The sequence below is a fragment of the Lissotriton vulgaris genome, chromosome 9, assembly GCF_964263255.1.
Source record: "Lissotriton vulgaris chromosome 9, aLisVul1.2, whole genome shotgun sequence".
Classification (NCBI taxonomy): Eukaryota; Metazoa; Chordata; class Amphibia; order Caudata; family Salamandridae; genus Lissotriton; species Lissotriton vulgaris.
The window spans coordinates 1,205,539,589-1,205,565,353 of record NC_141697.1 but is presented as its reverse complement, the minus strand read 5'-3'; the positions used below and the strand labels follow the sequence as shown (position 1 = coordinate 1,205,565,353).

Sequence of the window (25,765 nt, the reverse complement as noted above, 5' to 3'; positions counted from 1 at the left end):
TATACTTAGCAGCTTTTGCACACAAGTTGCACAACAGCTTGCAGTCAAAAGTAAAGCCCATTTATTATACTGATGGAGAAATAGACCAGAAGAAACATTCACCTTTTAGTTTGTAGTTGAGTAAGGATTCGAATTTGTTTGTGTGCTTGGCTTGACTGTTCCGACTTAGTATTAAGAGGATTTTGCTATCCAAGTTTGAACAATTTTCCGGCAACAGCAACGGATGAGTCTGTTTTCTGGATGAGATATTTGAACAATCTTTTGTTTCTGCTTCATGATTGCTAAAGTAGAAATAAACATTTTCAATAACAAGTGATGGTTTCTGTACCTTGTGACAAAGGAAATGGTAACCCGCCACATTGAAGCAGACATCTGGAAAACTGACAAAGTTGTCAATGCTGTCAAAAGGGAGCTCTCCGAAGCCGACCTGCAATAAACAGAGAGGGGAATAAAAAAAGCATCAACCAGTATGACATACAAATAAGTATGCAATGTTATCATTAGCACAGAAAGAGCTTCACAGCAAACCTTGTTTGCTAGATGTTTATCTTTGTAGCATCAACATTAACAAAACTAAAACAAGAGGCAATGTTCGCCATGTCCTATTTTGAAGAGGAGCACCTCCCTCTATAGGAACGTTTTAATATAGTTTTATTATTTATAAATAATACAATTATTAGCACGTGAAAATCTAAAATCTAAAAAGTTTGAAATAGAAACAAGTTCACAAACAATAAAAAAACTCCTACAAGAGACTGAGACATGCTTGTCACAATCCCTGATGGGGGCTTTTAGGTTGCTAAACTCTTCTAGTCTGTTCATAAGCCCCACATCCTATACTCTTGGTTTGATTGTAGGCTAGAAATATTAAGTTGTAGGATCTACAAATACTGAGGTACCTTTTATAGGCGGTATTCTTCGTAGTTAACTTTCCCATACTCCACTTTGAATGACCAGCCATTTTAATGTAGCAAAACATAGGAAAAGTGTTAATTTTATAAAGTAGCAAAACCACTTCTAACAACATAATGCTGTACAAGAATAACAGAAAGTTACATGTATGTGCAAGACATACAATATTAGAGAGGCCATACTATACGAAACGCAAAACAAACACGGGCTGGCTCTAATCAGTAAGGCTGAGCCGGATTATCAAATAACAAGAACAAGGTGCCAATACTGATATCAATAATTCAAATCACAACTGGTCGTCCAAATCAAGAAAAGCAATTTAAGAATGGGAATCGCTATTTAATAGCAGTTTATTTCAATGTTAATACAAAACACTCATTTCTAAATTCATTACTTAGTAAACAAGGAACATTGAAAAGTTTATAGGACACACCACACTACCATCACTTAAAAACATCCATTCAAAAAGTCAGTCATATCACAGTCAAACAAATCAACACACTCGTACAGAAATATTCACACACGTTGGAGAGACTACTAAGCCACAGTGGAAAGGACCCAGGTCTGCTTCTGTTTTCAAACTCAAAAGTGAAAAGTCACTTTAAACTAGTGCATTCCTATGTATCTATCATGTTTGATGACAACCAATACAATGAATCACAAGAAGGTAATGTACAACATGGAGCTCCAGGTTCAATTATTTAAACACCCAGATACTCAAGCAGACCAACTAGGAATGGGCCTACGTGTTTCGAATCCCATATCATTCATGAGGGATTCTCCTCAGGGCCTCGACATATCCGAGTTACTAGGAGCATAGGGCGTTCCTTGGTATATACCCAAACTGGTGGAAAGGGAGCCTCGAAGGACAAATTTTGAGCCGGTGATAACATCAATGGTTTCGCGCTTGAAAATACAAGGAGGGGGTTACAGCGACAGTCGAGTGGCCAATTGTACAGTATTCTTTGACGTGCGAAGGACGAGCTCGGTAAACGTTTTTACCAAGTCCCATGTTCCTCATATCTTCTATTTACCGATGCTATTACTCAAAGCAATATGTGGTGGCACCTTGTTCTTGTTATTTGATACTATACGAAAGGCATTTGGTTCTGAGTACAGGTCACACTTCAAGTCATCCACTTGCCATGACCAGCCAAAGTTTGGAGGGACATAAAAAACAAACGGCCAAACTCGGTCAACCGCATGGTAAAAAATGTAGGGCATTGTCCCTTTCCAAAGGAAATAAGACTCGAGTGACTGATTGGCTAGGACTGGATATGCAGTTGTAAACATACGGGTAGCAAGCCTGCAACTCAACCAATCATCAAAGTATTAAATTAGCACCTCAGTCAATGTGGTCAGTGTCTCTAGTCTGCGCTGATAGTTCCAGCTGCTACCCTTCGACCGGCATGGCACACCTATCCTTACTGACACTTCTCCATAGCTGCACGAGCGCTGTAGATCTACCTGATTTGGAACCTCCAAATACACTGATAAAATATTTTGGTGCTACTCAAGAATTACCTTTCCTGCAGAACAACTTAAGCTAGAGATTGTCTCTTAGCATATCCTACAGCAAAATTCAAGTCATTCAAATGGGTTTTAAACGTTTGTAGGTCACTAGGTCACTGTCTTTGCATTTTTTTTTAAGTGCACATACCTATTAGTTTGTTTGGGAACAAGACACATTGTCTGTGATTTAGACTTGCTCATCTGCATGGTTTAACTCTGATGTCTCCCCTTTGGTGTGAGAAACTAGAACTAGCCCCAAAGCATGAGTTATGCCTGGTCCAGAATTGCCATCAAGTTATGAGGATGAACATTAAACAATATTTCATTTAATTGATTTTGTATTTCATATTTCATCCCTGTGCAAAAGGAACAGTGGGCTTCTTAAATTACCGAGGCACACAGGCTTATTAGTAGCATAACAAGATTTCTCTTCAGAATTCAGACCTGTCAGATGTTAAAAATGTAAAACAAAACTCAGTTATGAAACTAAAAATAATATTAATAAAGTATGAAGTTAAAAGGAAGTAAAATCAAAATTCCCCCAACAATACATGTGCCGGACTGGGCAGTGTGGGGATATTGAAGGATTGTAGAAATGGATTCAGAAAAATGTTGCTGAGGGCTTCATTTAAAGGAGAGTGCTAATGGGATTTCTGCTATAAAATGATGTTCTGTTACACCCACTTTTTTAAATGGATGCACTGTTTAAAGGGCGGCTAAAGATGATGTGTTCCTGGTGGCTGAGCCACTGCCGGCTCCACCATTGGGAATAACCAATAGGAAGGCCGGATGCACACAAAAAAGGAGATGAAAAAGGAAATGGACAGCTGACACAATTCGGGGCAGCCTGTCGGAGGTCACGTCCACTGGCATGCCTCCTGTCTGGGATTACAATTTCAAACGTGGCGGTCGAACACAGGAACGTTTGTGTCATCCATGCACTGCAAGGATATTTCCAGCCATGAGGGACATTTATTATGTGAGTTATGGAAAAGACCCTTAGTTTAGGAAGGTCTATCTACAGAACTAATATGTGAAGACAGTTTTTGAAGTCCACCTTGGTTTGGCGGACCCCCTGCCTAAGTCTTCTCCTATCCCCAAAGCAGGGAACAAATAAGTGAAAAATAGAGTCCCCAATCACAGCAACATTTACATTTGGTAGCCTGGCTCCCACTGGCATTATATTCATGTGACCGCAGACAGCAAAATCCTCAATCAGCATGCAGACGTAATGAGAGTGTACGTTGGGTGAGCTGGCAGTAAAAGCTAGATAAGTTCTATATTAATATATTTCAAATTGTTACTCAAAAAACGTACCCGAGGGTACTTTTCTTAGGGAATGTGGGACTCACAACGAGGCATATAAAAGGATTTCCAGGCAGGTGCCATGAAAGTATCTATCCACCCCAACTCTGGTTACCTCTGTCAGAAGGTGCTACGAAAAGGCTTCCAGGTGGTATTAGGAATTTAAATTCGGTGTATTCCCAAAAATTTCAGAGTAAGGCACTTTGAAGAAATGGGATCCTAGGGCTATATTCAGGTCAAGTCTTTTTTTCCTGTTTCATTAGTGCTCACCATTGGACCAAGGCACTGGAGAAGAATGCGATTCCATTCAGAGCACAATGGGTTCTTCCAGCTCAAACCTGTCACACTGATTGGACCGCTAGGATGGGGAAGAGGGATGCATGCGTCTCTGCAACAGTGCCCAAAAAGGGTCACTGCAGACTCAAACTTCAAACATTAAAGCACAACTTATAAACAAATGAACTGCTGGCTGGGAGAAGATGCATTTCTGTTTGCCATAGCTTGGCAGGGGAATTTGCTTCATTATACGTAAGTTAAATAGCATCACCAACTCAACCAGAAAGTCTGAGCTACAGGAAAACTACTATGCAGAGCAGCAAGGGTAACATTAACCTTGCCAAGCGAGAGGCATTCTCCCTACTGCCAGTGGGTACTGGGCAATATCCTTGCTGAGTGCTGTTGTTTACCACTGGCGTCCAAAGGCTTTAGATGCTTCTGCCCTGCAAATGTCACTTCTTTTTGTGTACTTGACTATCTGAGAGTTGCGAGCAATCAAGGTGCACTCAAGGCGGTGGTAGAAATTTTGCAACTTATGCACTGTATTATACTGTTAATTAGATCTAATAAACACAGTGGCCAACACGCAAAAGTAGGGCAGCAATACACAACATAATGTACTTTCTTAGGCCAAGAAACAACCCGTAAACATAATGTAAGCACCTACACAGGATGGCTAAAAAAAATAAATTACAAGGCGACCAGCCATATAGGAAAGGATAGAGGCATCAACTTCAGGAACTCTATGGGATCTCATGTTTTATACTTTGGGCTAGGTTTACCAGCTCCCATAAACAGGTTGCAAGTGCCAGACAGATGCTGGGCCTTACCCCCACAACAATGCAAGAACTAGTTACCTCCCTGACCCAAACCCGGTAGGGACCCCAAAGACATCTCAGGATACTGACTATTATCGCTTTTAAACACCGAATACAAAATACTAAGCGAGATGCTGGCTCGTCAATTACTCCCCTTCCTACCACAACTTATACACATGGAACAATGCGATTTTGTGCCTGGCTGCAGTACCTCCCTGAATAAACGGTGTCTCGATCAGATCATTTACGCTACTCGGAGGACCAAATCAGAGCAGGCTGCACCTCCTAGAACAGCGACAGGCCTTTGACACTCTTAGCTGGGAATACATGCGGACAGTGCATACTAGGTTCGGTATGTACCCTGCATACTTACGATAGGTTAAACAGCTCTGTACGATGCCGACTGCAAGAACCTGCACTGGTGCACATGTATCACAATCCTACCCCGTATGCAGAGGCACACATCAAGGCTGCACATTAGCTCCACTCCTATTTGTGCTAGCACTTGAACCCCTGGCGATAAAGCTCCGCAGAGATGGTACAAAAGAGCATCGGCATTGGTCAGACCACACACATACTATCACTATATGCAGATGATATAGTCATATACCTTAAAAACCTAAAAGACAATTTAGATCCCGTGGCCTGCATATTTACACATTTTGAACAAATTTCAGGACTCGACATAAACAAGACCAAATCGTGCGTCTTCTAAATTTATAAAAATGAAAAGTACCCACCAACAATACCATTCAGACCTTATAATTTTCAAGTTGCACCAACCACCTTTAAATACCTAGGCATCCAAATATATAGGACACCACAAGACCTGCTTGATGGTAATCTTCAGAAAGCAATCTCTGCCCTCTGCAACCAAATAGCATTCTGGACATCCCTCCCTACATTGGTGTAGTGCCGAATAGCAATTTCTAAAATGGTCATGCTTCCGCGGTTGCTTTAGTACTTCACCAACCTTCCAATAGTGATCCCAGATTCCATTTTTGCAGTCTTGAACACACAACTATCTGACTTAATATGGGGAAAGGGCCGCAGAAGGGTGGGGCTTCCCAAGTTGCAGTTGTGGACAGATAAATGTGGTATGGGTGCTCCAGACTTCCGAGCATATTGCTTCGCCAGCCAGCTCCAATGGGTTGCATACTGGCTTGCTGGACGCAACTTACATGAAATAGGACTTGCACCTCAAGCTTTCTCCCAGGGAAAGCTGCACACCTTATTACTGCCACAAAACAAAATTCCACCAACAGCCCCACTATTACTGAAATTAGCTCTTAACTACAGGAGAAGAGCACTGCAATACACGAACCGAATAGTCCCATGTGCCCCGAACATCCCACTGCTGGGTCGCCCCACCCCACCCCCACAGGATTAGTCACTAAACGCCGCATATACAAGTGGGAAAGGGATGACAACAACAGGGGCACTGTTCGCTGAAGGAATACTGCTGAACCACGAGGACTTTACTCAAAAACAAGTAGTCCCTGGATCCCTGTTCCTCCTGCATGTAAACATAACTAGATACACTAGACAACACTGGACACCTAACAACACTGAACCCCCTACACACAAACTTATTCCCGCCCGATATCTAATGAGCAATGGCCGCCATCTTATCAGGTGGTTCTACCGCGGCATTCGAACACAAGCAGCAATACTCCTTGAACGACTTAGGGAGAAATGGGATGAAGTTTTAGGTAGGGAGCTGCAGGATAAGGAGTGGGACTTAACCCCTTCGCTGCTCATGACGAGCTCAGCTCGTCATGCAGTACACTGGTCGTGTGCTCATGACGAGATGAGCTCGTCATGAACAATGGGAAATCTGGAGTAACAGCACTCAAGGGGAATTGCCTTAGCAGTCATGTGTGCTGGAATACCCCCAAAAAGTTTCACGCCAAATTCAAATTAATTCAATATATGATACATAGGGCTTACCTCACGCCCCACTGACTAAATAAAATGCACCCTGAAGCACAAGCAAAATGTCCTACATGCCACACTTGAGACGCCAAGTTAACACATGGTATGGGCATGCCCACGCCTCGCCGCTTTCTGGGCTAAAGTGGCGGAAATAACAGGGACCATAACGGGGACTACTAATTGGGACACAGCAGAGAGATGTATAGTAGGCTTACATCGCCAAACTAAGACCCAGAAGGAGCAAATGATATTTGCCAATGTGGCCATAATCATTGCAAAGAGATCCATTACCATGCAATGGAAATCAGCATCGCCACCTAACATACCAAGCTGGCATGAGGAGGTTGCGCAATGGGGGAGGGCGGAGAGTGCAATTATATACAGGGAGGAATATAGAGGCCTGAGGAAAATGCCAATTTCAATGGAATGGGACAGGATGTTGGAATCCTTTAAGAATACGGACCCTCCCACACAGTAAAATGATATAGGCCACCCATATCCCCTTACGGTTAATGGAATCGGATAACAAAGTATAAGCCTGGACAAATGCGAAAGAAAATACACAACCCCAAATTGTGCCAATCTGGATGTAACATCTCAATGGAGTTTACGCTAATCAAATTCATGTAACTAGCCAAGTGGTGAGAAACGGGGGGAGAGGGAATTGTTTGGCACGGTCACGCAAGACACCAATTTATTCTTGTTGTCTAATAAATGCACTGTTCGACATAAGTATGCACAATCGTGGAGCACAATCTATTGCATTTATGTATTGCCACAGGATTATTAAGACAATGTAGCATTATGTATACAGGTATAATTGTGCAATGGATGTGGATACACATGTTCTAAAACTTAATTAACTTTGTTTTTAAAAAAAAAAAACTTAAAAAGGAAATATTACCAAAAATACATCACAATCAGAAAAAGGGTGAAGTTAAAAACACATCTTATTCCTTGGATCTTAGAAGAAAAAAAATAAAATATGTAACAAAAGTAAAAGTTAAAGGAGATGGCCAACTCAGATAAAGCTTACACAGAACAAAGAGCTCTAAGGAAGGAATATAAAAAAAACATTTGGGATGCAAAAAGATCACATGAAAAACAATAATGGATTAGTCTACAGAATGTTTATCTAAAAACAATAAAAGTTTTTGGTCTTACATAAACAAAGTTCATGAAATAATTTCCAAACAGGCAGCAACACTGGCATTTTCCGAGAAATGGGTAAAATTTGTTAAAACTTTATATATGTATCAAAAATCTTGAGGTAGTGAAAGGCATAACACCACAAGCTTCGAGGACGATTAAAGACCAAAGAACCTGATTTTTTTTACAAACACAAAAAATCACCATATAAGTAGTCCTCTTCAACCCTGATGCTCATAATGAAAAAAGTAAAAACGGTGCAGCTCCAGGGACAATCTAATCTTGAAGAATGGTCGAAACTTATAAAAGATCTTCAATGCTTGTTACAAGGAGGGCCATGTTCCCGACTGTTGGCATGGGTGTGCACTTGTACCCACTTAAAAAAATATTAAGTCATCATGTTCTGACCAACTACAGACTGATCATAATTGTAGATATTGATTCCAAATATTATGCAAGCCAAATTTTGGGAGATTTAAAAATGTCAGCTGATGAGAAATCAATAAGCCTTTGGCTTCAGACTGGTTTTAGGAACAAATGCAGTACCCTCAATAACATCATGACACTAAGTGGTATTTATCGCATATATGATAAATAAAAATACCACGGGGTATGGTATTTATTGAGTGCAATAAACAGCACCTACTACGAGCTTCTGGGAAATAACATGCCAATTTTGGTGTTTAATGCACCAAAATCCGCATGATACCATAAATACCGTATGGTTTTCCCCCCAAAAAAATTCCGAAGTTTGAGTTATTTAACTCCTCAATAATTATCAGATGCGCTAAATACTTACCAACTTGTAATTCCAAACCGTGCGTAAACAAGGGTTTATGTACAGGTGAGAATTAACAACCCAACTCATAAACAGGCCCCAAGTTTATTAATACACATAGCAATCCAGACAAACTCTACCTTACATGCCTGCTTTCTTGACTTTAAAAAACACGCTCCATTCCATCAACAGAGAACTGTTTTGGGCAAAGCTGGCAAAATGGGGCTTTCCAAACAGAATTCTGAACGAGATCATAAGCATGTGCACCTCAAACTAGGTTCAAGTTAAACTAGGACAATGTTGCAGGATCACCTGAAAAATATCCATCAACAAAGGCTTTAAACAAGGTTGCATCCTTGCTCCCCTGCTTTTTAACTTGTATGTTGCCGACTTTCAGGAGACTGAAAAATGTAAGGGTGTTACCACCCCACAAGCTTAAAGGTGATCGAGCTTACATCATCCAACTTGCCGACGACAGGGTCTTCACTACACCAGAGTCAGTCTACAACACATTAAAAAAAAGCTATGCACCTACAGCAACAACTATGAGTTGGAAATCAACTAAAATATTTTAATTTGGCCCACATCAAGGGAGTACGCTAGTGTGTAGGAATCTATCACCTGGAACAAGTTAAAACCTACAACTATTTAGGTGTTATAAGTCACATATAAGAAGATCACACAGCCATCATGAAAGACTTTTAAAAAAAATAAGAAAAGAAAAGAAATAAAAGTGGCATCATTAAGGGTAGCTTTGTAAAACTTATTAAGAAATTAGATGGGCCTTCAATCATTCCCCTTCTAAATGTAATTAAAAGAAAGTTTATACCTTCATTAACATAGGACTGAAAGCCTTTTCTGGCAAATGCAATATCTGGTTAAACACTGAGAAGAGCAAATTATTCAGAGCCATTTTGTATCTTCCACAAACCTCAAGTCCAACCTAAATCTGAGTGGAAATCAGACTCATCAACCAGGAGCTAAGATCATCTATCACTTTCGTTAGATACTGGTTTGACAGCTGATCCCAATACCCATTGAGGCATCCTTTGCCATTGTGGAGTGGTGTGGCTCACTGGTTAGAGGCGGCAGACCCGGAAGCAGGAGTCGGCCCGGGACCAGGGTTCAATTCCCGACGCGGCAGGGTCGTGGACCAGGGTCAGCGGACTCGATAATTCTCGCCTCGGTGCCTACTCTAACCAGGGGTCCCACTCGGCAACTCTGGGCATTAGCTTGCCTCATCTATACAACGGCCCCCCACAAACGCCGGGGATGCCTGGCTCCACCTTGGGGACTCCCAGTAGGGACCACCCAACACCACCCCACAGGGAAAGCCAGGACGGGTTCCCCAGTTGGCCAGGAGCATGAGCCACCATGTCAAGGATGCATCTAGGACAGGTAAATTAGGAATTAGTTGGTCTGGTGTTTCACAGCCAAGCCCGTCCTCGCGGAGCTTATGTGAACATTATTTTTCTGACTAGGAATCTCGGTCAGCTGTGCTGGAAAAGATTTTTACCAAAAGCAAAGTAGTTCATTTTGTAGGAAAGAATAAATACCAGTGATGGCCAGTAGGATCAAAAGACTATCAACTACACTACACACTGGTATTGTCCGATTAGGGTGCACTTGGCAGGTTTGCATCTCTGTGAATATAATTTGTAGAGTGGTCTTAATCGGTACAACTATAATGTGGAGAGAAAAAAAGATGGTAAATCAACATATGTCTCCACCTCCCCTTTTCTGCTTGTTGAAACTAAAGAGAGATTTTCTAGGGTTTAGCAACCTCCCTAAGAGCCTTGCTGTCTACAGCAGCCTCATGGCAGTCTTTTTACAGTGCCAAGCTGGCCAAAGCATATAGTAGGGGGGTCCATTTCATCAAAGGAGGACCACTGGAATTAACAACTAATTTCACATGCAGGCTTTTCCAAGTGGGGTCCTAAAATAAGTGTCCCAAGTCATCAGCACAAGAAAGTAAAAAATAAGAATGTGATAAAGGAACAATTACACAAACATATATTTAATGAAAAGGCCATGGTGTGAAAGAAATCAAGGAACAAGTTTGGGGAATCGGATAATATCCTTTTATATAAAACGCACCAGGTTTAGACAGTGAATCCTTCTAGACTTTGAACTAGTAGTTTGATGAAAAGGACCAGCAGAAAGAGCGAAGGCAAAACCCATACCCTGAGTTCAGCTGGCAGCGCGCAGTCTGCTAGGATAGCCAGGTCTTCCTGCAGCCGACCATTATCCAGAGGTTCAACTGTCAGAACTTTCACACATGTTCCAGGCTTGGAAGACACTACAAGGGAAAGCATTAAAATAAGCTAACACACTCTGAAAGACCTCAAATTCGAACAGCATCAATAAATAACATCACAATTAAATATTAGAAAAAGAATGGCTACAATATGCTGCATGGATGTTATTTTGTATTAGCAGCGGTAGATAGATGCCTACCTTTCATAATGTCCACAGGCGAGAGGTATCTCTGGCAACAAGCCACTATGAGCTCCCATTGCCTGTGTCACATGCCCAACATTGAGGGAACAAAGAGGATCAGGGAGAGGCTGCTGGGAGGGGAGGGCAAATCAGGAAGGCGGGGTAGCAACACGAAAGCGGGCGGAGTAAGGAATGGTACAAACCATAAATGTATGTATGTATGTATTTGAGCTTATATAGCGCACAGCTACCCACAAAGGGTTTCCCGGCGCTTGCTTAGGGAACCCGTCCTGGTATTCCCCTGTGAGATAACCCCGGCAGGGTATCCACAAGGTGAAAGCCAGGCATCCCGCCGCGAGGGGCCGTTGTGGAGATTAAGCAAGCTATTGCCCAGAGTCGCAGAGTGTGAACCCGTGAGTCGAGAAGGCACCGGAGCAAGAATTATCGAGTCCGTGGAATTTTTGAGCCCAAGACCCGCCGAGGCGGGGAATTGAACCCTGGTCCAGGGCCGATCTCAGCTTCCAGGTCTGCCGCCTCTAACCCCTGAGCCACACTTCTCCACAACTTGGCCAGTTTCAACAGAGTGGTGGAGAATGAGACCGATTATTGATGGTGCCTTACAAAAAGACTTGGATGCGTCTCCTTCTTGCTTCCTTTTTATGGTCCAATCAGCATAAGGATATTATCCACCAGGAAAACAGATGTCCAAAATGTTGCTACTACCACATGCAAAGTGGGATGTCACGTTTACAAAGGGATAACAATTATCAATCAATCAGGGGTTTATAAAGCACTCTACTCACCGGTGAGGGTCTCAACACAAAAGATAACGATGCACCCCAATCAAATATTTTATGGTACTGTCTTAATTAAGTGCCAGTGTTTAGAAGGAAGTGTGGGTGCCAAGCACCAGCAAATACTGGAACAAATTCAGGACTGCACCTAACCCACGAGGTACAACAAAAATGGTAAAATGGCCTGGCCCTTGAGATGAGATTGCCTGTTTCTCTGTAGGGGAGAGTGCCTATCAGTGGGTCACCTGTAAAATCTGTGTAGTAACCCATAACTGGGGTTCCTTCGGCTCTCTCTTTCCACCGTGCATACATGGTTGATCTGAGCAAGATGATTGATCCCATTGGAGGACAAAATCAGTATGCGCAAAATTGTGATTCCCTTCCATGTTGTCTTCATCCTTTCTTCTAAGAGAAACTGTCTGCATGCACATTATTGCTGGATCCATCTAGCTATCAGGTGGGCTCAGGAAATCTACATGCTTTACTGAGAGGCAGTCACTACCTGCCATAATCCCTCAGTTTTCTTTCGCCTGTGTTGTGCTGGCTGTCCCCTAGTAACCAAACTCCATTGTGTGAAGGAATACGGGTGTAGTCAATATTACTTTGCACGGCTATTTGCAGGCATTGTTTGAATTATTTATGGCTTGCAAGAACACAACATTTCTTGATTGGCCAAGGGTTTATTTTGAACAAATCTTTTCCATGCTTGACTCTTGCTTCCTGTCACTAACCTCAATGCTGTGTAGAGACAAGCCACCTCCAGCCAGTAGAAGCATCTGGAATTCTTATTTACAGTCCAGAGAGACTTTCTCTCTTTGAGGGAGGGGATCTTGTTGAAGTCCATGTAGAAAGAAAGGAGTGCAGTGATAAATGTTATCTGCATCTTTTCTGGAGTACTTCTGATAAAGGCCCAAAGTAGTATCTAAAAGCGCAGAAATGGAAGCAGCAGCTCAACTGGCCTTTTCCATGTTTTGAAATCCTAGTGCCCAGGCTCTGGATGTTTTGGACATTTTAGACAATTACAGAGTGCACCGATAAGGAAGGCACAAGATAAACAATCAATGTGGGTCATTTTTAAAGGCATAATGTCTGTAGAATAAAAATTCCAAAAGAATTCGCTCCCAAAAATGAGGGGTTATAAGAAAAGATGTTAGGCACGTCAAGTGTTCCAAGAAAAAGCCAGCATTTTGTATTCAGGGACCCAAACTTTATAGGAAAATGAACTAACAGTCAATTGCCAAATCTGTGTATATTGAGGTAAAAGGTTCAGCCGTAGATTTTAAATCAGGGTTTCACTATGTAAAGCTCTATTGTCTATCAGACCACATTCTGTGACTTTTTTCTGGTCTAAAAAAATGTCAGGGAAGGATAGCTCATGAGACTTCGTAACGACGTAGTTCACCGGAAGCAACGTTGTTAGAGTATATATAAGCCCTCCTCTGACGTCAGTTTCTTCTACACCTATTTTCCACAATAAAACGCGGAGCCATGTATAGAAACGGCTATGGAAACACTGTGCCCAAAAAGAATCCTCTTTCTGAAAGACGTTTCATTTGTACCAACAAAAAGCACAAAGGTGCATACAAGGGATCTGGAAGAAAAGGAGAACCAGTTTGCAGAGCGGGGAGGCTGGGTGAGCTGGTAAGGAATCTGCGGCTAGAGCTAGTCTCTACCAGATAAGGCGTTACAGAATGTAAGTAACTCATTTATCTGATAGAGACATAAAGCCGCATATTCCTTACCTTAGAATAGATACCCAAGCAATACCACCCCGGAGGAGGGTCTGCGAATTGATTCCAAGAAATATCCCCGACTAGGCTATCCAGTCTGCAGAAGAAAAATAGAGACTGCTTGCCAAGAATAGAGGAGTGGAAGAAAACTTTCCACCAGAAAATTCGGGGAGAACCCCGTAAGGAACCAAATCCGCAGCCATGCAAAGAAATGGGAGTAAATGCATAGCAGAAGAACAAGACAAGTGGGAAGAACACTCCATATAAACATATTACTACAAGACCGTCCAGAAGGGCAACCGGTCCAAGAGATTGAGGCGGAAGGCTTAAGACAACAGTTTAAAATTACTGGGCCAAGCACACAGCCATAGAAGTAGGCAAGGCAGAGGGCTCTAACCAATAGCTGAAAAAGCATCATGAGCAATAGCAACAATCATTGCCATAGACCACGTTAGGCAGAGGAAACACTTCGAGAGAGAGGAGGCTCTCTGGGACTATGCAGCATAGAATGCCAAGAAAAGGAAGGTACAAAACACATATAAATAGAGAGGTATGAAGATATATATATATGATGTGTATGAAAATAAACATATTCAGACTGTACACAATGGGTGCCCAAGAAGAGTACATACAACGACCATAACAGGGGCCATGGGCCGAAGGCGAGACAACGGCAAACTGAAAACCAGTCACATGGCCCCGTCTAAAGGAAGAGGGTGGGGCGGAAGTACACACCCCAGACAACCAAGGTAGCAGACAGAAACAGCGCGACCAACAGAACGGGACGATTAGCCAGTCGAGAGACAATTGAAAAGAAATTTGCAGGAAAGAAACAACCATGCTAGAATAGAGAAATAAAGACCAAAATGGAGAACTGGAAAAAGGGACTGAGGTGGACGGGGCCAACAACTGGGAGGCCTATGCAGGCAACCAGGCCACAGCGTAAAAGTATTGGAAGACCAAAGCCAGAAATGAAAGTCCAACCAAAGAGCCAGCGTAAAGAAGGGAAAAAACAGATAGCGAGGCAGTGTCCACAGCCTAGGAAGCATGAAAACCAGAAGCAAATAAGTCCTCATATGCACAGGACAATCCATGCCAGGCCAACAAGCCAGGGAACAATGTGGGTGCCACCCAAGATCATACTCAGTAGCCTATTAATACAAGGTAGACGAGCCCCCAAGGGGTGAGAACTGGAAGCGCGCACGCAAAAAGTGGAGGAAAGACCCAGGAAAAGAATCCCAAGGGATCACAACCTCTGTACAATTCAAAACAGAGTGGACGGGCAAAGAACCCATGTCTAAGAAGAACAGAAGAGGAAGATTCACCATATACCCCCAAAAAGAGCAGAAGGCACACCTGAAGAACAGCCAGGCCAGTAAAGAAACGTAAGGGTTGGTCACGGGGTGTCATGGAAACGGCTCCAATAAAAAAGTGAAAGCAAATGCAGCTGCACACAAGGCAGAAACAGAGGAAAAACTGGCCATGCAGAGGCATAGAAGAGCAGCGAACACAAGACAAGGGGTATGGGGTAATTACCAATGCACCTATCTTTTTAACTGTAGTGGCAATATTTTTTAATATATAAGGATGAGAAGAAGCAGAGGTTCAATACCTCTTAAGCCTCCAAGGATAAGAATCCCATACGTTTACGACATCAACAGTGATTCAGCACTCCAACATGTATGATAATTTATATTTTGCACAAGTTCAAACAAAGTTAAGAGAAGCACATCAATTCAGCAGGTTCCAGTTTCTTTAGTTCTTTAATGACAAAATTATTCATTAAAAACTACTGTAGCCAACGCGTTTAGACCTCACATGTCTTCTTCAGGGCACTAACAACAATAGTAATTTATTTTGGTTCATTAGATTTCTTTTCTGTAGTCTCACTCGGTCCCTTTCTCTAGCTAGGGAAGCCAGTTGGACCTCTTAATCTTAATTCCACCAACAAGGTCAGGTCGCTTTTTGAATGGCTTCTTAATATACTATTCTAAAGTCAACTATATCTGTGTGCACATGGGTTTTTCAGCCCATGTATTGTTTGTTCTATGTATGAAATGCTCCCGCCTCGTAGCCCAAGTCGTCACCATAGTAGAGGTAGGGCGACCGAGTGGGCTATTCATGCCAGGATACGGATAAGAGATAGACACAAGGAACCTAAGAGAGAAAGAGGGGTGGACAGGGGCCCATCTCGCCCATGTATAGCAAGAACTAGCACCCGAAGCGGTAACCCCTGAAGAGAGAAAGAAGGAAAATCACTCAGGGCGGACCCAGACAAAGAGCCATAGGCCAAGAACCATGCCAATTCCCTTGCATCTGAAGGACCCCTGTGTATATCTGCCGACTTGCACCAGTGCACCAAGCACGGCATGTTGAGTCCCCTATAAGGGGTACGACAGCGTCCAACATATTGAGGAACAACTGTAAGGCATACAAAGTACCCTGTCGGACAGGGAACAAGTCTACAGAGCATTTGCACAATAACATGAAACACCCAAATCAGAACCTGTGTAGAAAGTCAAGAAGACATCGCAGTCACCGGAGTAGGCACCAACAGGGTCAGATATTAAGACACGTCTCAGAGAACAACCATGGAACACAACTGGTCATCGACAGGGTAGAATGCAGAAAGAAAATACCTACCAGGGCAGAGCACCACACAGATGGCACGTGCAGGGACAAATGAAAAGAAAAAGGCCAAATGGCACAGCCCTAGGACAGTCCACACAGAAGGGAATGCAAGACATCATTCCCAGCCAGACAGAGTACAGGGAGAAGAAGAAGATGGTATGGTAATCAGGTAGTAAGATTCACTCCACTCCGACTATCCAGAAAACGGTGATAGCCGAGTCAGAGGGCCTAACAGATATTGACCATTGGCATTTCCACCAAGGCAGACTGAACGGCTTAAAAAACCAGAGCCAGGCACGCGGGCGAAGAGCCACTGAAAGGGCAATGGCCCATCCAACAGAATCTGTGGTATCCATGCCACAAATAATCGGCAATGTAGCCGCCTGACGGCCATCCTGGATCAGCTGAGAAAGAGTGTCCGAGAATCATCAGGGACAGAGGGGAGAAGGCATGAGACAGAATACCACAGCACATGAGAAAAACGGCCCAATACACAAGCCATATTAAGGGACCATATGGCAGAGCTGGTACCAGAAAAGATACATCGGCCAAAAGTATCCAGATCTTTAGACTCTCTGTTTGGAGGGATGTAAGGCATGCCACCGATGTTGGGGGAGGCTGTAGCAGCCTGAACCACAAAGCTGTACGGAGTAGGCTGATGGGAAAGGCAGTGAGGGTCTCAAGGGGCAGGATGATACCTATGAGCTATAGACGGGTCCACTGAGGCCCTTGAAATGGGTTCAGTCAAGCACCCAACTGAATATCAAAGAGGGCTTCAATGAAGGGAAGCGCAGGCTCAGTACTGGTCCTGCTGAAGCAACCCAAGTGGGGGATCAATGGCCATTTCCAGAACTACGTCAAAGGCTGAGAAAAAGCTGAGCTAGCCTCTAAAGCGAGGCAAGGAGGCAAAAACAGGCCAGAGGATGGGGAAGAATCAAGGCCACTAGCGTCACCAAGGGCAGAAACCCACTGAAACTCTAGAGGAGGCTCAGTCATGTGATCACCCACATCACCAAAATACCAGTGTGTCAAGGAGGAAATAGCAGAGGGCTCCTCCGAAAGCGGAGGAAGGCAGCCCGAAGGGGACTGCTCCACCAACGCGGTTACCGACGTCGATCGGCGATGAAAAGGTGACACCTGAGCGTCAGGGAGGGGAAACAAAGAAGGGGAAATTGATGCAGTTGACACCGAGGTCGACAACGGTGCACCGGAGCTGAGAAGGAGTCGATCACAGATTCGGAGGGCTCGGCTGACACAGAGGGAGGTCCCACTGGTTTGGAGTCAGTCAAGGCCTCACCGACCTCCCCAGGGCCGAAAAGCACACCAGAGGGAGATTGGAAGCCATAAATAGCATGGAAGGAGAGATAGTGTTCCCTCATCTGAGCCAGTCGCCCCGGCGCCGGGAAACACCAGGAGGCGTGTCCCAGATTCTCGCTCCAACTCTGAAATCGGGATCTGGTCCTCGAGTGTCCCTCGGAGGAAGAAGAGACCGCGACCAAGGAGGGGCCAGCAACCTCCGTAGTCTCAACAGCGACATGTGATGCACATGCCGCGTTGACGACTGAAGCTCAAGACATAAGCTGCACGGTTCGGAGTCAGGGTGTGTGCCTTGTAACCACATGCAAATAGGATGCGGGTGTGGGGTTGACATTGTAGACCTCGAAGATCTCTAGAAAAACCACACAGTTTCGTGATAGTAGGTTAAAATGACCAAAGGGTCCGTGTAGGAAGGTTGGATCCTTTGGCATGGTTACCCCCACTTTTTGCCTCGTGTTAAGCTGTACTTTGACTAGTCTGACTGGGATCCTACTAAACAGGACCTCGCTACCTGCTTTCTCCCTAAACTGTTGTGTTGAGTACTTAGGTACATCCCAGATTGGATACTGGGGTACCCTTATAAGTCCCTAGTATATGGTACCCATGTACCCAGGGCATAGATACCCCAGAGGTCTCCCATGGGCTGAAGCATGTATTTTGCCACCCATGAGAGACCATTCAAAAAGGATCTACAGGCTTGCCATTGCAGCCTGTGTAAGTTTGTGCATGCACCACTTACTAAAGATATAGGTTTACTATATCTAAGGGTCACTGCACTTAAAACCTATAAGTCACACCTATAGCAGGCTTTGCAATCCTGAAGGAATGGAGCTTGGTTCTAAGTGAGAGGGTGCCCCTACATGAGGACACCCCTGCAGCTTACGGAGTACATTCTCCCGAGTGGTCAGTGAAGCAGCCATATACTAAATAGGAGGAGCACCGCGTAATTACGCGATGACCATCTCGAAGACGGCTGCAACGAATCCTATCATGTTTGGTATCACTGGCAGAGCCCTCCGTTAGGCTCTCAGTGTTCCCTGTGCCAACCTTCTAGTCCCAGACAGCACAAAATGGCTGCTGCCGACCAGAGACACATTTCTGGCCTCCGGCTGCTGAGCCAAGCTCGAGCAGAGGAAGGTGGAACAATATGCACTCAGTCACAGGGAGGTGTGACCACCTCCCAGACAGGATTTAGTGTATTGGGACCAGGTGGGTGCGCTTGCCAGCGCCTGAAAGTCTGCATGAGGGGCACATTTGGTGTCCCTGTGCATAGCCCAGGTAAAGTCAGTTCTGGGAGCCGTTGGCTCCCACTCTGTTGTGAAACTGGACAAAGGACATGTGAGTAATTTCCCCCATGTCCAGAACCTCCCCTGGAGGGGTCCCCTGAATCTTCCCAACCAAGCTCCATTCCTTCAGGATTGCAAAGGCCTGCTATAGGGGTGACTTATAGGTTTTAAGTGCAGTGACCCTTAAGGGCTTACCTGGGTGTAGGTTCCTAGATTCGTCATGGGATAAAATTCAGAACTGAAACCAATGCAGTCCTAGCGTCTGGGCACTCTGGACTTCGCTGGACTTTGTTTTGGCCTGACTTCACCTCCTTTTCAGTCTGCTGCATCGTCTGTGCCTGTGCACCATGCAGGATCCATGTAGGACCTGTGGAGCATCAAAGACACTTGAAGGAATCTCCCTTGGAGTGAAGGAGTCACTTTCCAGCATTCGCAGGCACCTCAACACTGCTGACCAGTCTGCTGATCCCGAGCTCCTGCGGACTTCGAAGGGTTCAACAACACAGGTGATGGGCTTCTACGTCCCTCGAGGCCCGAGCTGTCGTCTCACCAAGTTTAAGGTCAGAATCCCTTGTGGGGGCTGCACTACCCAAACCCCTGTGCACTGGGTACTTTTGCAAGTGCATATTCCTGTTGGCATCTTTGCAACAAGTGCATTGGGCTCCAAGTAGCCCCAACCTCCTGCAACTTGTTCCACCAAGATCTTCAGCCACATCGCCTCGTGGGCACTGTGGCCTGCTCTTTTGGTGAGCTGCTCGAGGCCTCTCGCGACTCCTGTGCCTCGGGCCTGTGGGTCCATTTGAGGGTCATCTTTGTTTTTCTTGGGCTTCCCTGATTGCTCGGGGCCTGCCCTGACTCCCCTGCTTGTTGTGAGTCCCCAGGACCTTGCTGGTCCCAACTGTGCACCTTCTTGACTTCCTGCGTGGGTTCCCGAGACACTTTCTCCTCGTCCAGCAGCGGTACTTTCCTGAAGTCCTCCTTTGGGTTCAACAGCAGTTTCCGACACCACTTCACACGTATGCACGCGGCTTCCCTGGTGTAGGTAGCGTGGGTACTAGGGTATCCACAAATGGGGTGGCTCTCCAACCTTCTAGCTCCCAAGGGGTTTCTTCAGGGTCCATTAGGAAGGGTCCCTAATCTTTAAAATTCCAACCGCAACTTGCACATTGAATTGTACGGAGCATGCAATTGTGTACTCACACTGCGCACGCTCTCTGTGGGGTCCCCATCCCTTACCTTGGGTGGTTCTGTGGGTTCCCAGCAATTCTACGTTCTCTCGACCTAGTCGTGATTCGCGTCATGGTACCACTTTCTTAGTATATGGTTTGGTCTCCCCCTGGGACCTCTGTGTATTTCGCACTATTTACTGTGTTTCTTTGCTAAAGTATTGTGTGCAATGTGTTTATCTCCATGTTGGAGATACTTGAACATTCTAGAGACTATTGTAGAATAAATACATATTTGTTATAAATACTTGGTGTGGTTCTTTTTCACTTAATCTATACTATAAGATTGCATTCTATTAAAACAAGCTGCTTTACACTCCTTCTGGACTAAGCCTGAAGGCTGCTCTCCACAGCTACCACTTAGAGAGCTTTTTAAGAATGTCTAAGACCACTTAAATCACCATAAGGGTTGTCTGGGCTGGAACTAGGTGCCCACTTACATTAGTAGACATCATATACCAGGCCAGCTTCTCACAGACCGCTCTCCAGACCCGCGTGGAAGCGAGGAAAGAAAGAAACTAAAGTCAGCGCATCAGTGGAGGGCTTATATGGACTTTAATGATGTCACATCTAGTGAACAATGTAGTTACGGAGTCGCTCGACGCCCTCTTCTGACACGCAGAGGTACTGCTGTAGAAACATTTCTTGCACCAGTCTGACACTTTGGGATAATTCTAAGGTAAGGAATCCACAGCTAGACGTCTCTATCAGATATTTTAAAAAAATCAAAAGAATTAATAGAAGAGGTCAAAATTTATAAATATTGAGGTGTGGTTTTGGCATTAGTGAGGTTCAATAGGAAATATGGAGGTTACTCATTAGCAGCCCTTTTGACTGCATTATTTTTAAAAAACTCCAACTATGGTGCCTTATGGAGAAGAATTTTTATTACTGAATCCCAATACTTGCTGGAAATGTTTGGACGGTACCACTTTAAATAGAGTATGAAATTAGCACAAAGAGTCCATGATTCAGGCCATTAGGTACGATTTTTGCCTGACCTCATAGTGTGACATGGCTGAAATACATCAACTGCGATTGAAAATCCAGATAACGTTTCATACCTTTGTTGGTGTGAAGCTTAAAATTACCACAGAATTTGCCTTTTTGTTAATTAAGCTAATAAAGCAGTGTAAAGAAAAAATCCAAATCATTGGTAATATAAAATCATGGGATCCGTTTCCCAGTAAAAAAGCATTAAAATATATTACTGCTATAATATCAAAGAATCGTGGCATGGAATACTTATGGAAGAACCAGTCCATAACTTTAACACTAAAAACATTCCCATAAGCTTATCAACTAAAATTTAAGGCACTGCATCGTAATATTTAGATTAACATGCAACCCTGTTTACTCAAGCAAGGACTGTACTCAATCAGAAAATACAAGGGAATAAATGGAAAAGCCAAAAGTTTCACAATAGTAAATGTACCTTATTGTACATTTTAATGATTTTATTTTTTTTATTCATTGATATTTGTAAAACGTTTCTTAAACCTGTTTATTAAAAATATGGTACTTGGGAACGGATAGTGGCGACTGGCCCATTAGTTTGTATGTGTCACCTGGATGTGACCATAGCCTTAGGTCTGTTTATGAATGGCATTACAATTATGACAAACTGATCAGCTATTATTAGGCAATTATTTGTACTGTCTTATGGTACTCTAAAAGTATGTTTATTCATGTGGTGTTAGGGAATAATTTGGCTAAATAAACTGAATTTTGACTTGACTGTCAATCTGGTCAAATCATGAAGTTTATCCAAATGGCAAGAACTCTGTTGATTAACAGCTCATGTATTCATTTATTAAACTAACTTTCAGAGGAGTGCTATAAACAGTGAGAATAACTATTTCAGAACAGGAATACCACTCTCCCATCGCATCTTCAGGCCCTTCCCACCTTCCTTCACTTACACAAGAATTTAGAAGTATTTATCTTAAAGAAATATATCAATACAACAGAGACCTCTATTTTTCCATGCCCCTTCTTTGTCAGTCTCTCCCTACAATTCCTCTAACAATTGTCATGAGTCCACAAGGCATTCAGTCAACATATGTAATTGTTGTCTTCAATCCAGGGCCAACCATTAAAATACCAAATACATTCAGGGGTATTAGAATGTGTTACAACTCAAGCCACTGCAGGGCTAAACATGTTGGAGATATGGCAATGTGATTGTGATTTTAGAGCTTTAGATAGAGCAAACTAGACCCGAAGATATCAGGTATCAGAGCGCTTTCCATGAGCACCAGTTTTGTTACATATGGACACACTCATTTTTATTAGGCACGGGGAGATTAAGCAGTTTGTCAAGAATCAACGGATGTTGAGCATCGTTGCCGAGACTCGAACCCGGGTCTCCAGCTTCGAGGTCGACCGCTCTAGCTGTAAGGCTACATCATTTACCCTGAGTGATTACTCTCCTGATAGGATTGTTCTGCTACAACAAATCATGTAAATAAAAGAAATTTAAAAAACAGACTGTATTTTGGTCGGTTAGGCCAGAAGCCCTACAAACTCTATTTATGACCTTATTTATTTTGTCGTTTTGGAGAGCCCTGCATGTCACCTTGTGTTATTTCAAGTACCCGGAAGTTTACTACAAGTGTCTACTTCAAGCATGGATGGGGACAGTTAGAGTTCAATTGGAAAATTTGCAATCTTATGTGAAGTTCTTTGATTGAGATTAGTGATTGGCAGAAAGTTCAGCTGAAAGCGAGTTTAAAAAGTTCCTTTATTAAACGCTTCATGAACCACATGTAGTTATATCTGCTTCCAAGGTTTCTTAAAGTCTATTTATATGTACAGCTGTCGTATTTAATTGTTTGTTTTTCACCAAAGACCATGAAAAAGCCCCTCAAAGGAGGGCCATTAAAGATGAAGGTATTAAATACCTTCATTTGAATCCATGATCTTGTAAAAGAAAAATGTAGAGTTGAACCATGTGTAGTGTCCTGTCCTTTATACACTTGGCTTGGAATTCTCATGCTGAAAAGATTACAAGACACAATTGCGCACATGAGCCATCATAGATGGTAAGGAAAAGAAGCCCGCTTTGTTAAAGTACTGGGTGCTCTATCTTTGGCAAAACTGCACTCAATCTTTCGAATGCAAAATATTCAATGCTATATTTTCACAAATAAATACCTAGCTTATATCTCCTACTTGAAAAGAGACTCAATAATCTCATGACTTACAAAGAGACACCTCTGCCAGCTTGCTTAACATTAGTCTTAGACAAAAACAATAATTTTGAAGTACTAAAAGTGCTAATATTCATACATCGTGAGGTTTATCTTCAAATCTAGTTTAACCCAAATGAAGCTGGACTCGTGGGCTGATGTAGAGTGGGGTGTTTATAAAAAATGCTCACATTTGTGGATAAAATGCTTAAGTCATTGAAAGATCTGTCAGGAACACTTCCTCCACTGCACGTCAGAGGATTCCCAACCAGCACTCAAGGCTAAATCAGGACAATGGTTCTGTTATTACAATGGGAATCACAGCATTATAAATATGAAAACCTTACCAAATTCATAGACTTTTTGACACTTGTCTTCCAAGTCATCAATGAGATCTTGTAGCCTGCATTGCTTGGCCAGCCGCTTACAGTCTTCTACATACTCAACATCAATATCTAAACGACCTGACGAAGGAAGATTACATTTTATGCCATATGACCTCTTTCATCACACTTGCATTGTACGTTCAACACAATAGTTCATCAGAAAGCAAAACTACTAAGTCATAGAGGCAGGCAGGCCCCATCCATTCAAGTCCTCTGTTGATCATGCATTAGCACTGCTTCCTCTTTACTACTGTTAGGTTTAACAACTCTTGATTCTTGGAAGTGATGTTCACAATGGTTGCTTTTTTTTTTCTTTACACATTTCAAGCCCCACTTAGATGTAGTAAACTTCTACTCAATCACTAAGAGTCAACAAGTTCAGACAAACACAAATCTACTCATTTCTGCAACACATTTTGGAAAGTATAGAACCCCAACTAACCTATGAATATTCAAACATTGCCCAAAATCCTAAATGCAAACCCATGAGTATTCACAGGTAACTACTTAGAACATTGGCCAGGCCTAGTAATCATCTCTACCAAACAATGAATTTAGCTTCTGAATTACAGATGAAGAACTGGTATTCTGCACAAATATGCCTCCTTTTCACGCATGCCTTCACTCAACATGCAATTATAACGCGACCGCGTTGTAACAACGCATACAATTACCCCGCAAGTCGGAACAACGACTTGCAGAGGGGGGGCACTGGATGTTGGAATAGTTTAATTTACTATTCCAACTCCAGTCTGTGCGAACAGTAGGGAAGGTGTTGGATTTTAAATACAACACCTTCTCCCCCCTCCGCTAGTCGTTATTTCGACTTGCGGAGTAATGGTATGCGTTGTTACACCACAGTCGTTGCAACGACCGCATTGTAATTGCATGCGGGGTGAGGGCTTCGTTGTAAGAGCTGTTTACCATTCTGCACCTTAATGTCACCCAACTAGGATCACATCTGTCGCAGCTCGCATGTAACAAAGACCTCATTATCCCCCACAAAATAAGTGGCTTTACTTTACACGATTACAATGACTTTAATCAATACATTAAAATTAAGCCTCCTCTAAACACTTTTAAAAATGCATCCAAGGCTTAAATAATAAACAATAAGTGGGGCTGGTGGGTTCAAAGATTGATTTTTTTCTCCCAAAAGTACTGGAGTCCTTAATCCTTCACCCAACGTCTGGCCTCACCACGGCTGTTCAGGTTTTTTTTTATGCCCACATGAACAAAAATAACTCCAATGTGAATATGTGTTATTAGAGTTACTTTTCCTGATGTTGTCTCTCAAAAAACCTGCCATGTTTCTATTTGGGTAATTCCACTGTTACATAAAGTTCAAAGTGTATTGCACAGCTAGCATGGGCTTTCAGAACATCAATGGTGCTGTAAATTAAAAGCAACAAGCCACTCTGGTGAGAATTTAGGGCCTGAATTAGAGTTTAAAAGATGGGTTACTTTATCATAAACGTTAAGGATGTCCAGTCTACTCAGTGCTTAATTTGAGCCAGTGGTTTCCGGTGCTCAGCCCCGGCACTTAATCATTAACACCAGCACTTTTCAAGAGCACGAGTTAAGAACACATTCATTTACGGGGAGATTAACTGATTTGTCAAGAATCACAGGATGTGGAGCTGACGCCAAGACTCGAACCTAGTTCCCCAGCTACAAAGTCGGCAGCTCTGGGCATTACGCCACATCCTCTCCCCAATTTCATGGTTAGTAGTTGGTTCTACTGTAGGCGGTGCTAACAGGAGAAATGGGCTGGTGCAGGCTGCCTTCAGGCGAGAGCCCTGGCACTTTTTTTTCTCACAAATCAACCACTATTAGTATTAAAAGTATTTTAAAAGAGTTCTTTCTTACCTGTGTACAAATACTGCAAAATTGAGCCAAAGGCAGCAGGGTTAATCTGCAATAAACCATAAAACACTAATTCAGAATCTGTTAATCAGTTTCTACAATACAAGGGCATACTTTCAGCACTAATATAACCAGAAATAGCCTTCTTGTGTAAGATTCTGTGAGCCCTTAAGACAACAGCCTATATTGCAGCAAAACAGTTGTTATACATCTA

At 43.1% G+C, this 25,765-nt stretch overlaps 1 protein-coding gene across 1 annotated transcript in view; it reads right to left on the bottom strand.

Moving 5' to 3' along the window:
• Nucleotides 1-25,765, bottom strand: part of ABTB1 (ankyrin repeat and BTB domain containing 1) — a 208,244-nt gene that overhangs the window by 103,573 nt on the left and 78,906 nt on the right. Inside the window, exons 6-9 of the mRNA XM_086939283.1 lie at nucleotides 25,555-25,600; nucleotides 23,647-23,763; nucleotides 10,869-10,984; nucleotides 329-427 (exon numbers count right to left, since the gene is read on the bottom strand). Of these exons, the coding sequence (XP_086795409.1) occupies nucleotides 329-427; nucleotides 10,869-10,984; nucleotides 23,647-23,763; nucleotides 25,555-25,600 (378 nt within the window). The remainder of the gene's footprint in view (nucleotides 1-328; nucleotides 428-10,868; nucleotides 10,985-23,646; nucleotides 23,764-25,554; nucleotides 25,601-25,765) is intronic.